We start from the raw sequence: 14,364 nt of genomic DNA, 5'->3' as shown, positions 1-14,364 counted from the left end.
AGGCAGCGTGGTGTAGCGGGAGGTCCCTGCCCATGGCAGGGGGCTGGAACTGGAAGAGCTTTAAGGTCCCTTCCAACCCAAACCATTCTGTGGTTCTACAGTTTTGTTGTCTTCCACTGCCTCTTTCTTCTGAGTCACCACGAGGATGAGTGGCGCTCAGTCTGGAGGAACAGACCTGCTCTTGATGCTCCCGGTGTTTAGTCATCATTTGCAGCGCCGACTGAGCAGGCATCTGCCCCCGTTCCACACCTCATGGAAGGGCACTACAGGTTTCACCAATTTAACAAAAGGCAGAGGATTCACACGACGTGAGTGAAAAGCAACTGCACTGATGGAATCTTCTTAACTAGGGAAATTGAACTGCGTGTGAAATAGGCAGGATCGTCTCCCTTTATAATTGGTACTTGTATCTACCCAATTAAAGCTGAAAGAATAGAGTACGTGATGGAAAATTTGGCTGGGCTGCTACTAATGTAATTGGTTTCTATCCTCCTGCAAGAGGAAGGAAAAAAAAAAAAAAGAAAAAGAAAAAAAACCCAAAACGCTGAGAAATGGATGTCTAAGATGATGTAGAAGTGAATTCAAACCCGATATACAATGCAATAGAGTTCAAACCATAAATGTTATCGCATGGGATTAGCCATTCTTTTATTCAGTCATCCTTTATTAAGTTCTGGTTTTGTGCGGTCTCATAATACCAGATTCCCATTGTATTTCTACATAAATGCTTTTCTAATAATTTATCCTGAAAGCGTACATTTTCTTATGAGTCTAAGGCAGGCAAATGCTGATAATCCATTGCATCCAGGGGACTGGCACTACGTGCTTTTATGGTCTGCCCTGGCAGTAGGTTTTCCTAGGCTGATTAGGAGTTAGCTGCTTTAAAGCATTTAGGTAAGCTGAAGCTCCAGAAATACCATACTAAGGGCTATTTAAAATACAATACATTTTAAATGAGATTTTATGAAAATACATATCAATGTGACTAGAATGGTGATATTCACGGTAGAGAAATTTAAAATTTCCAGTTTCCAGAAGAGTGCAAGGTGAAATTGCTGATGGGTAGTTTCTTTCTTTTTTTTTTTTTTTTATTTTTTGTGTTCAGATTTCAGCTAAGAAATACGTCAAAATTTTCCATATTTTAATTTTCAGTTTCCCAAATGCAAGACTAAATATCCCTGATTGGAACAGTTTTTTGCTTTTTGTTTTTCTTTTCTCCTCTCTTCCATTTCTTTTCTTTTGGTTTCGGGATCTTCTAAGCAAGGGTCCATGTGATTACAGCAGGACTCCCCCAGTAGGACATGAGTTTTTTAATATGTTGTTTCCAGAGAGCTTCTACTGAGGTATTCTGAGTTGAGTGAATAATTTAGTGCTGGGCAAAAGGTTAGGTTTGACTGTAGAAATTAAAATAAAAAGGACATGGAAAAACGTCTGGTTTAAGCCTACATTTGACAGGCTTGACTATTTCTCTAGCACATCTGCAAAAGATTTTTCCTGTTCTGCTCTTTCGATGATTTGATGTGTCAAAGCTCCAGCAGAATGCAATAATTTGGAACCAACCAATTTAAAGGAAATACAGCTCAGGAAAGTGGATGTGTTTGTTGCCGTCTTTATAGTACCCCCTCCAGTAAGAGAGCACTGTGTCTTTCAATGTGTGCTCAGGCTCTTTGTGCCACCCTTTGGCCATCAGCACTGCCAGGAATGAGACCTGCAGTGTTTTGGGGTGCACAGATCATATACAAGGTTTTAAATACTTGTGTGGAAATTTAACTTTATCAAATATTTTCTGGAGGATAATGCAACATCTGTGGAAAACAAATGAGTTAGGGGAAAAATGGTATTTTAGTGGTCAGTAGGTTCTGGGGGCAAATGCAGGCAGCTGAGAAGGTCAGATGACAAGTAAATTCACAGATGCTTCTTACTGTTTTGTTTGGGTCAAGGTACAACAGTGAAGCATTGCCTGCTGAAAAAATAAATGCTTTTCAATGCTATGAAAAGTGGTATATAAGCTGCAGTATATAAACTGCCAGAAATATGATTTCTGAACTCTGTAAGCCAGGTGGCTGAATTACCTCACTCTGAGGGCTTAAAAATGTGGGACAGTTGAAAGCAAAGATATAAATTTGATTTTCAGAATATATTGTTACGGAAGGGCTACATGGAATGATGATAAGAAATACCTATTTCCATCTATCAGAGTGTGCACATTGCAGAATGCCGTATGAATTGTCCCTCAAAGCCATCCCTCTGTAGATTTAAGTAGTTTAAATAGGGGATTTAGTTTCGGAAGTGGATATGAGGAATGTGCCGGGCGATACAAGTCAAGCCCATAATCCTTTCTGCTGCTGGTGCCCACCTGGAGCTGCCTGCACAGGGCTGCTGGAGCGGGCACGGTTCGGTGAGGCTGTCTTTTGTCGTGGAGCCAAGGGGATGCTCTCCGGGTTTGGGAGTGGGGTAAATATCGATGTGTCATCTTCTGAACTCACTGCTATCCTGCTGTTCGGCTGGTAGGAAATGCCCAATTTGAAAGTTTGGAAAGATGCAGACACCTTTGGTGACAGAAGCCATTGTGAAGCGCTGTCTAGAAGAGTGCCTGCCGTGTAAGAGGTCAAATAAATGTGCATTTTGAAGTTTCCCGATTAGAACTCGTGTCCTAGACAGGGCTAACAGATTATTTTCTATTATATTAGAGAGGAGCTTCTGCAGTGACTTTGGACAGCCAGTTTTGCAGCTACCTTTACAATTTCCTAGGTTTCAGCAAGCAGCGGGGGAGACTTGTCAGCACCATTTTTTAACTTGGTTGTCCAATATTAGGCTTCCCAGCCTGAATTTCATCAGCTGGTTTTGGAAGTGAAAAGACATCCCTTTTCCCATTGAAAAGATCAGTTCTTGCCGTAGGCCATTTTAATTTAGGCTTCTAAGCACAGCTATAAATGCAAGGCTATCTTTAACGAACCATTTTTCAGCAGCCTGTCATCTAGGGGGACAGCAAGCATTGCAAATACTGCTTTCCGCAGTAATGTCTGCGGGAAGGGATGCTGCTGGAGGAGGCATCGTTTTCCTCCCTCCACCTGGGGAAGACATTTCTCCGTCAATTCCCCTGTCTGCATTTCCCCAGGGATGGCACAGGGCTGGGCTTCTTTGCCCTTTTTTTTTATGCCAGTAGGGTGCTGAGGTGGCTGTAAAAATGCAGTTTCCATGGGAAAAGATGTGAAACTAATAAGATGGAAAATTAAAAGCAGCCCGCAGCATTTCAGCGGGGGGTGTGGGACTGTGTGGGAAGGGGACATTGCCTCTGCACCCCGGGATGCTTGGAGATTGAGTTCAGCGCAGGCCGAGCTTGTGTCCCCCTCCTTCGAGCAGGCCTGCGGCCTCCTGCCCTCTGCGTGCGGCGGTGCTGCCCTGAGGTGCCTTTCTTCAGCCCCACGTGTACGAGGGAGGAGTTTGGGCAGTTGTATGTCATGGTGGGTAGGAGATGTTCATGGCCCCTGGTCCACCACCAAGGCAGGGTGACTGTCGGCTTTTCTTCCTGTTCCAGTTGGTCACTATTTCTTCTTCAGTTGGCCTGCTGAAACCCTGAAGAAACTGGCTAAATCCTGACGTGGGCTGGAAAGTGTGTCTACTGCAGAGAAAACACTTTCATTTGCTGCTGAATACGGCTACTGGTGATAAAAATAAGGCCTCAATTAGACAAAGCAAAGGGGCTTATCTGGCCAGCCTTGACGTACACATGGGTCATGCTGCCTGAGGAGGGAGGGAGGCAGGTCTGTTCTCAGCACATGTAGGTACCTGCAGAAACTGGTGATTTCAGCATGGTGTTAGGACTGTGCCAGGGCATCCCTTGAAGAGCCCTGGCCCAGTCACCAAGGAGACCCTCACAAGCCCATGAAGTACCACCGTATCACCCCTCTTCATCTCCCCTCCGAGCCAGGCCGGGAGATTATCCCACGGCCGAGTTGTGTGGTGCGTTGGCTGTCCTGGTGGTTCCCTCCCGATCGCCATTACTTCCCTGATTGCCAGGTCCTCCCCATTCCACCTGATGAACTTTACTTTTTAACCTCCTCTGTATTTTTGCATGTTCCTTGCTGGTAAGCATCCCGTGGGACAGACATCCCCCCTCCAAATGCGTGAGCTCAGCTGTGGCCAGCTGCTCAGGACTGCTTGCTGCACTGCTTGCAGCCATCAGGTGTAGGTACAACAGTAGAGCCAATCCAGGACAAAAATACTTGTTTTTTCTCACAACAATTTTTAATGAAACTGTTCCTTTTTTTTTTTTAGAAAAGTTAGGGCGGAATACCAATACACTTCCTGTATTTATTGTTAAACTGAAACTTATCTTTCTGTGAAGAAAACTGCCATTTGCATCTGAAGTGAGCACAAAGCAGCAGAAATTTGGTGCTGCTCAATGTCCTCTCTCTCTGCACAGTTGTGCATTTGCATATTTGCACAAGATTTCGATAAAAAATTCAAACAGAGAACCTACAAAATTTTATTAGAAGAGAAGAGTGAAATTAGGTCAGTCATACGGTGATGTTGGCAGGACAAGATTTGTTTAATTCAAAACTTAATGGCTACTGCTATTTCAGTGACTGGAAGGAATTTCAGAATTTCTGTCCTTCAGATTTTCAGATTTTTTTAAAGTTATTTAAGAATATAATTTATAAATTCTCAAAATATGATCATGTTTTTCAGGATTAAGAAGCAAATAAAGAAGAAGTGTATTTTATGAAATTAAAAAAAGGATAACATTTTAATTAAAAAAAACATAAAAATAGTAAATTTTTTACAGGTAATTGCAAAATGTCAGAAATTGTTCACAATATTGTTGAACTTCTTTTTTATCCTTTTGTCCGACATACGTTTCCTTTAGGTTATTAATCTGAAATATACAGATCTCCAGATAATTCTGGTAGAGAACAAAGCAAGTTGCATTTTAGTAATTAGGTCTCTGAAGCTATTATCTATCAGCACACACTCATCTCCCCAGCTCTCCTCTGGGACCTGGTTCATTTGAATTTACAGATTATGTACTAGGAGAAAGAGGAACCAATGGTTGCTCACAGTGGCATTGTGTTAAATATATCTCTCGGCATAATGAGGGTGCACACCTGGTAATTATAGTTGGAGGTAAAAGTCTTGATTAATCAAGTTATGAATTGCTTTCTGGAGGCTGTCTACTATTAAAAATACAGCTAACTCTACTACAGAAGAGCCCATCTGAAATGTTTTGTGGTCTTACGTATATTTAAAACTGCTACCTTCCCTTATCTTTGTAGAAGCTGTGTGGGGATAAGAATAAAATCTTCTATTTCTGCTACCCTTCAATTTGGCCATCCTGTGTGTTGCCTGCTCATTCATGCCTCATGCTCAGGTGAGTTAGGAGCCAGAATTATTAACATAACCAACACGGATTTAAGGAAAAAAAAAACCACATTGAAAAACCTTATGGGTTAAATTTTGTCCAAAATATCTTGGGCTGAAAAAATAGGCTGAATTTGTCACATGGTGCATTTTTATATATGTGCAAGGACAGATGCATCGTGTGCTTAGGGAAGGAAATTCTTTTGTTTTCGTGCTGTTATACATCGGTTCTAAAAGGCAAGAGAGATGTCTTCCTTGAAGAAAGCAATAGGGCGGGGAGCTGTAAGGACAGGCAGGGCGATGCTGGCAGAGGCTCAGAAAGCAGGTAGCAGGGAGTGAGGTGGGGCCTCGGTGCCGGGGGGAGCAGCGCACTTGTCCTGGCACTGCCGGCTTGGCAGCGGGCAGTGACTGCTCAGGGAAGCTGGCATCGGGTTGAAAGGTCCCAAAATATAGCCGTAGTACGGAGCACTTTTTGTTTTAGTGGAAATACTGCATTTGACAAGGAGCTTTGAATTTTACTTGGCAGGAGCCTAACTATGAGTCTGCAGAGTGATTACAGCCTAAAACTGTAAGAGCTCAATTCAGGAGAGTTAAAAAAAATATCTCAGAAATACTAGATACACTTCAAATGGGATTAAAGGAAATCCCTTTCTTAGAGAAGAAGAAAATAGATTAAGTTGTTCTGAAAAACAGTGGAGCTGCTGCGTACATATGGCCCACGTTCAAATCGCTGTCAGCGGTACTCTGAGACCCGCTTCATTTATGGTGAGGTTAAAATGGTGCCGGCTGATTGAGCCTGCAGAGGAGACTTTCCTCCTAAATCAGTACAAATCCGTGCCGTTTTCTGAATGCAAAAAATGCTCTTTCCTGCCTCCTTTGGAATACAAAGTACCCACAAAGCAGGATGGCTGACCTCGTGCCAGGAAGGCAGAATGTGCCCAAACGCAGCACCAAGTGGCGAAGCAAGGTACAGCGTATTCATCTGTTTTCACCAGTTCTCACACTGTCCCTCCATATCAATCTCTCCTTGGCATCTCTAATGAAAAAACTACTAGCTTAATACTAACACATCACTATTAGTATATTTAGTAGTCAGTTTTCTGTTATTTTCAGTGTTTCGCATTAAAGTATCAGTGTAACTGATGTAAGTCAAGGGTGCAAGGTTACACTCTGGATAGTTCTTTGCTACTACCAACGTCTTTCTTCCTCATATGCAAAATGTACATCTTATTTTATTGTTTCCGAGACACCTAAATATTTAGGTGTATACCCAAATAGATTTGCACGTATGTGCCTCCTCAGCTTGCTCCGGTTACCTGCCATAGTATTCCTAGCAGCATTACTCACTTCTTTTTCTAGCTGTTCCAGCATATCTCATTCCACTCAGCCTGCGTATTTCTAAATGTAGGCAGTTATGTCAATTTATGCATTAAAATACTGTATCTAATCATTGAACGGAAATAATTATATGCTCAGAATAGGCCTGCATTTGCACAGTCAGCTGAAAAAGATAATGCACATAATAGTTTGGTTTCTCTGTGCACTCACTGCATTGCTAAACCACTTATCGTCTTAATAATCAGTTAGTATTCAATTCCCAAATACTAGCTAGTCTATTAAGGCTAAAATGCAAAGTTACATTATTTTTCATGCACTTTATTTAAGGCATTATAGAGAATTTAAATATAGTATTTTAAAGTTTTAATTTGGGATTACAAGATAAGTGCTTGTGTTTTACCGAGATTTACTCAGCAGATGATGTGCAATCCTCCTTTCAAGTGTAATTGTATAATCAGGTTGATAATGACTGTATCAATTTAGCAAGTAAGAGCTCTTGATAAACATTTTCACTCTTCCCTTACCGATTTAGCATTTTAGTGCTAAAGGACTGCCAGAGCTGCGAGTGCAGTCACTCCAAAATAAGTTCATTCGACCCGTGGCGTCATGGTGCCGAAGGGAGAGGTGCACGCTGCCCTCACGCACCACGTGCTGGCTCCAGTCTGTGCTGGCACAGGGATGGAGCTGTCGGGGAGAGCTTCGTGGGACGAGTGGTGCCACCTCGCCCTGAGCCTGCCTGCCTGGGCCCTGAGCCTGCTCAGAGTAAAAATAATGGGGGAAGAAAAAAGGAGGCAAGTACAAAAAATATTACAACTCCTCTAGCATCACAATTACCAAAGGGGCTCTCTGGGTTCTTTGCTCGACCTCATCTTCCAGTCACTGCAGCTGTAGGGCTGCACGCGTCGTGCGCCAGGGATGGAAATCCTCCTGGTCAGTCAGGCGTGGCTGTGGGCTAGGCAGTAATTCTGCCCGAGGCAAACGTAAATGTAGGTCCTCGTAAGCAAAAAAACTGTTCCTTGACTCCAAATGCATGAATGTCTCCTGAGGTGCCTTGTGCAGGCCTTATGCAGATAGCAGCAGTACGGCTGCTGCAGCATCAAAAAATACCTTTACTCTGTTCTTCCTGTTAATTTTGCAGACACTGATGTTGAAGACCCAAATCATATTAGTAGTCCTTGCTTACTGAGCTTCCCTGAAAAAAAAAAAAAAAACATCATATTGAATAGAAGCAATTGCATTGCACAATACTTCTCTTTATAGCATTATCCCCTGTTTCTAAACTGTTCACATAAAAATTACACTTGTCTGTGTTAATACACACAGACGTTTTTTGCACACACGGGAGAGGAGGTGCTGAGGCTGCGGGAGGGCTGAGGACAGCTGGGCCAGCCCAGTGCCTCCTGTGTGCCCGCAGGCTGCACAGCTCTGGGAGCGGGTTTGCCCCCAGCGTTGCTTGTAGGAGCCTTGTGTCCTGAGTGGGGCTGCTGGCAGGTGAGTGTACTCCCAGTGCCGCGTCTTCAGCCTTGAGCCTTGGTTAGCTCACCCGGCCACCGGAATCGATCAAAGGTAATGGTCCAAAAAATAATAACGTTCTTCAGAGAGCATTTCATGTTCGAGAGTCACCAGAATAGCAAGTTACTAATGTAGAAAAAGAGCAGAAGAAAGCAAACAGTGGGTCAGTGATGGAGCAGTGGCACAGTAGGTGCAAGGATGACAGGAGCCTGGTCCCCCTGTGGGGTGTGGGAAGTAGCCACGGGCTGCCCGCCCGTGGCAGTGGTTTCCTCAAAATCTTCATTGCATGCCGTGTTTGAGAGTATGAAACAGCTGCATCAATGTATCTTAAATTGCTCACAAATTGATGCGAGACCTTTTCAGAGAGAGGCATTTTGTTGGTATTGTGTTTTTTTAGCTTTGCTTTTTGAGTAAGCACATTTCTTGGTTGTTTCACTTTTTGGTGAGTTATGCGTGTTGTTCTGGCAGTATAAATAAGACATCAAGGAGTTCCCCAGCCAACTTCATTAATGTTTTGGCTAATTAGAAAATGCATTTGTTACCAATTAACGTCTGCTTTTGATAGAGGTATAAAACGGAATTCCCTGGATTTTGGAAGCGTACAACATCACGTGCTATTTTCTGAGCTGTGTTATAAGCAGTGTGGAAAGCACAGCCAGAGCTGCCTGGCGTTCAGCTGTCGCCCTGGGCAGCTGGAGGAGGCGAACGGCTCCTCTGACGCCAGCAAAGCGGCGGTGGGGAAAAGGAAAAGGCAGCAGAGCATGCTGCAGACAAGCGTCCTCCCAGGCACTGGTTGAGCCACAGAAAGTGGTGTTTTTCCAAAATGACTTGCAAGGGTTCTCAGTGCTTCTCTGTAACGTGCCCCAGGCATCCTGCTTTTGCAGACTTAATTTAGCACTTGGCCGTGTTTACCCCTGTGAAACATAATACAATTCCAAGTACAATGTTGGTAGTAAAAAAGCAAACATCATCAAATAAAAGCATTGCCAGCTGTGGAGTTTGCAGGTAGACCCGGTTCTTAGCTTTGTCATTTAAGGGAGGCACTGCAGATAGCGAGCTGGCTGCTGTGCAATGCAGCACGGGTTTTCAGATCTGAACTACAGCCTAACATGCTTGGACTGGCTCCTCTGGTCCGTTGCTCTCCATTTGGATGCTCTGGAATATCGATTCAGTGAAATGTTTTCTCTTAGGCTTTTCAAGGCAGCAAAAGACAGCAAAAGCCTCATTTGGATTAAGTTTTCTAAGGGTTATTCTTATATAAAGAAAATGACTTCCAGTTCTGCAACTTTGTACTTCATTCCAGTGAATAGTTTTCATCTTTATCATCATGAATAAATGGCTTGTTACGCAGAAACGGTACATTTAGCCAATTTTGAAACTATGTCCTTGTATACCAATTTACAGGGCATGACCATTGGAAAAAATGCAGGTGTAATGCAATTCTGCAGCCACTCAATTTGTTCCACTTGAAGCGCATCAGCCGGTCTGTTAATATAACCAGCTTCTTTCCTGAGAGGTTTGCTTTTCAACATTACACTTCCTTTGGCTTCTTGTGATGTTTTGTTTCTTTTTTGCATCCGAGAACATTTCACTTACATTTTCTTAGTTAAATGTAAGCAGACTTATTAGTCATTAATTATTTTTATATTTCCTCTGAGTCCCACTGATTATTTAGCAAGTAATGACACCGAATAGGTATTGATTCCTAATAGCTTGGTTTAAATCGAGCAGAAGGGGCTATGAAGGTTTACTGGAGATCTATACAAATTAGGTCCTTGCTGGAAGCAAGAGCGGAGCGTTTGGGCTGGCATCATGCAGCGTGAACGAGTGCTGCCTAAACAAGTCAGCCTGGTTCATGCAAGACGAGGAATTCTGTAATGAAGGGGCTTTGGGAAAGGAGAACACGTCGGGGTTGTGGTGGGGAGTATTCTCCATATGCTATAGGAACCTGTGGAGAGGAAGGGAAGGGAGGGCTTCGTTTGGAAGGGGCGACTCCTGCCTGTGTGCTGGGGAGCCGGGCACCACCACAGGGCACATGGCCAGGTCTTGTGGGATCCCCAGGTGTAAGAGCCTGGGGATAAAACTGCCCCACTGCGGTGGGTATGCCAAAGCCACCAAGGGCTCCCAATCTTTACTGCTAGGCTTCATTAACGTGTAAAACCAAAATTTGTCTTGCTGCCATTTGTTTAATTACAGGAAACTCAAGTATGAAGCTGAGTCAGATTGAGTGGAAAAAGGTTTATTGCTTTCTATTCCAGCAACACCAGGGCTGAAACAACTGTGGAATTAGAAATCCATGTAAGCCAAATAGAAACAAGGTGTTTGGTGAATCCACAGGGTTTTTCATTGAGGGGCAGCATTTCTGATTTGGTTTACAACCAGCGTATCAAAGTGTGCGTGTGCAACGGGGGAAGGCTGTGTTGTTTGTGATCTCAGAGCAGAACAGTGTTAATATCCTTTTTCCTCATGTTCAGCTTCATCAGATCCCCACAGTACAGAGCGCTATGCAACTCAGATATTGCTTTTCTCCTAACCCCTCCAGTGCCCTCCCACGAGGAAGATTAGCCTGATTAGAGGTAAGGACGGAGCAGCACACGTGCCAGCAGCACGCTTCTCTTCCTCTGCAAGTGGCAGCACTCACAGGCCCCCACTCCCCTCTTCCCAAAAGATTTCATCCTGAAAACATAAGAAAATGTAAATACAGTCTTTTTTCTGTAAACAAAGATGTGTCCAAGTTGCAGAAATCCTGCCGACAAAACTTGTTTAACAATCCAGTTTAAGTCTTCACTTTTCCACTGTCCCGTAAGTTACTATGATTTAAATATGGATAAGAATGGCGTAAGTTAAATTTTTGTTAATAGCAATAAGTGGTTTTACTGTTGAGTACTGAATTTCTTTAGAGATGGTTATCATCTTGTGCATTACGGTGTGATTTCCTAGCAGAATATGCTGATATTCTTGAAGTTTCACCTCTAAAATGGTTTCAAAATGAGATCCCATAGATAAATGGAAAGTAGAAGATGATGGAAATGCAGCATAGATTTCAGGTATAAATCTGGTGGTGCCTTTCAAACTCTGATCTGAAACTATTTCTATGTAGCACTATCACTGTGGCTTGAAAACTGGCTGAGGACCAGTAAGCAGTCGTGTTATAACCAAAATAACACTGCGCTGAATCCGGATGCGCCGCAGCTGTGCAGAGTGCTTCTTTAAAGTAAAAATAAATACCTTGCTAAATATAGTTCAAAGTGAAGCCCAATAGGCTGAGGAACTGTTTCTAAAAGCCTAGCCCTGCTGAAGAAGCAGTGGAGGTACCTGGAGACTGGCCCTTGTATCTTTGTGCTGAGCTCCTTCCTTCGCTGTCCTGTTCCTGCAGCGTGTCGGCCTTGAGAGGGGTGTTGCAGGCTGCCGGTTCACTTGTGTGTTAACCTCCGAGAGATGCGCAGACCTGCACAAGTCAGCCTGCTAGGAGGGTGGGAATGGCGATGGTATTTGCCTGTCATATGCCCTTCCGAGGAAGTGTTAAGAAGTTGAGTATATTGGTTGCCTTTCTTTGGCACCGGACGGGTACACCTGATGGGTTTCTTCTCCACGTAACGAGCTTCTAGCCCCTTTTTTAAGGAGCTGTTGGGAAGGCGTGGTGCCGAGCTGGCTCGCTGCGGGCTGCAAGTGCTGTGGGCAGTGCTGGTGCGCGCCGGCTGTCAGAGGGGGGTGTTTGTGCGCGATGCAGCCGTGTCTGACCTCGTTCGTGCCATCTCCAGTGTCTGGGGCGTGCAGCCCTGCCTGCGTGCTCCCACGTGCATTTCCACTTCCCTGGGCGCACGCACGCCAGCAGGTAAGTACGTGACTTGTCTGGCTGTCGTCTCAGCGGCACCGTATGTTCTGCTAATCCATATGGTCTAAATTAGCACGCAGACTGCCGCCTCCCTGAGGGCTTCCCAGCTGATTTCCCCTCTCCCTGACTCTTCATCTACGTTTTCTCCCTCTGTGCCCCACGTTTGCTACTGGTGGCCCTCGCACCACCCCTCGCTGGTGGCAGCAGGATGCTGCTGGGCTCGGGTCTGGCACCCGGAGATGGGTGCTAGGAAGGGTGCTGCTAGGAAGGGTGCTGGGGATCCCGGTTTGTTATCGGGGCACAGCACCTTGCGAGGAGGAGTGGCGGGGTCCTGGGAGAGGGAGCTGGAAAAGTCCAGCCAGCGTGCTAATGGACCACGGGGGTAAAGGTGTTCATGGACGGGGTTTTCTTTCTGTGAGCATCAAAGTGAGTAAACAGGGTATAGCGTTTTTTAAAAGGGGATCTTGAATTAATCACTATTTGGTCTGAAATTCTTGGATTACATACATCTGAACTTTGGTTCTAAATGATTAATGTCTTGGGATACAAAGGAATCAAGGAATTCAGTGGTCTTTGCTTTCTGGATTGGAAAATTGTCGGAAGAAGAAAAAATGTAATTTTTTCAAGAGTTTCAATCTTGCTAAATTAATTATTTAATGCTTGTAAATATCTGTGGTGTAGCAGCAGTGCATGTATTCACCCAGTGCTGTATTATAATTTCAGCAAATGGCCCTTGGTAAGAAGGAAATTGTTAAAAAAAAAAAAAAAAAAAAAAAAGAAAAAAAAAAAGAAAATGATTAGTGATGTCTTCTTTGTAGCTTTGCAGGAACCGCTCTTTGATCATGTCTCTTAACAATTTCAGGTGTCGTTAAGGTGGATTATGGTGACGTGTCGGTCAGAAAAGCACTAAGAGAAAACCTGAAGTGTAAACCCTTTTCGTGGTACTTGGAAAACATCTACCCCGACTCGCAGATCCCGAGGCGCTATTACTCTCTTGGCGAGGTAGGAATTACTCATTTATTATGCTGAATTAAACAGTAAGTGTGCCACGCACGTGGCGAATCACTGGGAAGGTGAAGTGGCTTTGGAGAAAGAATTAAAGTGCTTGTGTGCATTCTCTGGATCTTATTCACCTTTTATTTTGAGCAGGTTATATATATGCAAAATCTTTTTTAAGGGGGTATTGCTGTTATGGAAGTGTTCACCATTAAAAATCCATCTTTTAAATTAAGTTGCGTATCGGAAAAACAGGGTTTGTGATTAATGTTTTCAAATGATTAAATAATGTGGAATAGTTGAAAAAGCTTTCCGTCATCATTTATCACTTATATGTAGAATAGAAAGTAAGCTTCTTTTTGCCCCCCTTCTTTTTCTCTTTTTTTTTTTTTTAATGAAATGTGGTTGTTCATTGATACAATGTTTTCTGTCGAGGCTGCCTGGAGCTGAATATCACAGGCATTCCTAATAATCTGATGATTTGAGTACTACCAAGAACCGAAGGCTCTTTAAAATTCAGATAATTTGCTGTTAAAAATATTCTATTGAGTTGTATCTAAGCTGACTTCTGAAAGCTCTTGAATGCTTTGATTTAAAGGTAGCTACTGATAGAATAGCAATCAAAGGAGCAAATGGCTTTATTGCATCCAGGAAAGTAATTTGCTATTGAAACTTGCAATTGTAGTGAAAAATAAAAGCCACAGTAGGGTTTTGAGTTTAACTATGACAAAATAAAGTGAAACATGGGTTTACAGCAAGGAAAGAACTCATCTAACAAGTGTCAAATAATAAGGATTTGTACAGTATTGTCAGACTGGAAAAATAAAAGTATGAGGAAGTAATACAATAGTTATTAAAACACCTTATTTTTAACAACACAGCCTCAGTTTCTATGGAAACAGGCATTCAGGCAGGATCTATGAATTAAAACTCATGCTTGACTGTTGCAGCCGCCGACTGCCAGTTGAGCAGTAAAGTGGATTTTTACACCTAAAACTCCAGTCCCCTAATCAGCAGTAATGGAGAATTTTAAAAACATCTGAGGTGTATTCTCAGAGTAGTTTTCCTCTCTTCCAGCGGCGAATTGAAATATGACTGTTGCTTTTATAAACTAAGTGCACAAATTTAAAATGAAATTTCCACAGTGTGGAGCTGTACGGAACTGAAGTTCTTCGGTAGCTGGTGCAGCTTTTTCATCTGAGACTTGCCAGGCAGATCCTGAAGGCTGCCAGGTCTTCATTTGCAACTAAATTTTCCCTTCAGTTAGAACATAACCTACATGCAGTTACTGCGTTAGATTTGAATTTCCTAGATGAACAAAA

General features: G+C 43.3%; 1 protein-coding gene across 10 annotated transcripts in view; it reads left to right on the top strand.

Annotated features, from left to right (window-relative positions):
• The window catches only part of GALNT13 (polypeptide N-acetylgalactosaminyltransferase 13), a 126,211-nt gene that overhangs the window by 82,761 nt on the left and 29,086 nt on the right, over positions 1–14,364 (top strand). For all 10 annotated transcript variants that reach the window (XM_083840535.1, XM_083840536.1, XM_083840528.1 and 7 more), the window contains one exon: positions 12,909–13,048. In XM_083840535.1, coding sequence (XP_083696661.1) covers positions 12,909–13,048 — 140 coding nt within the window. The remainder of the gene's footprint in view (positions 1–12,908; positions 13,049–14,364) is intronic.

The sequence above is a fragment of the Anser anser genome (assembly GCF_964211835.1).
Source record: "Anser anser genome assembly, chromosome: 6".
NCBI lineage: Eukaryota > Metazoa > Chordata > Aves > Anseriformes > Anatidae > Anser > Anser anser.
Note: the sequence above shows the minus strand (reverse complement) of the source record. Positions and strands in the feature narration are given on the sequence as shown.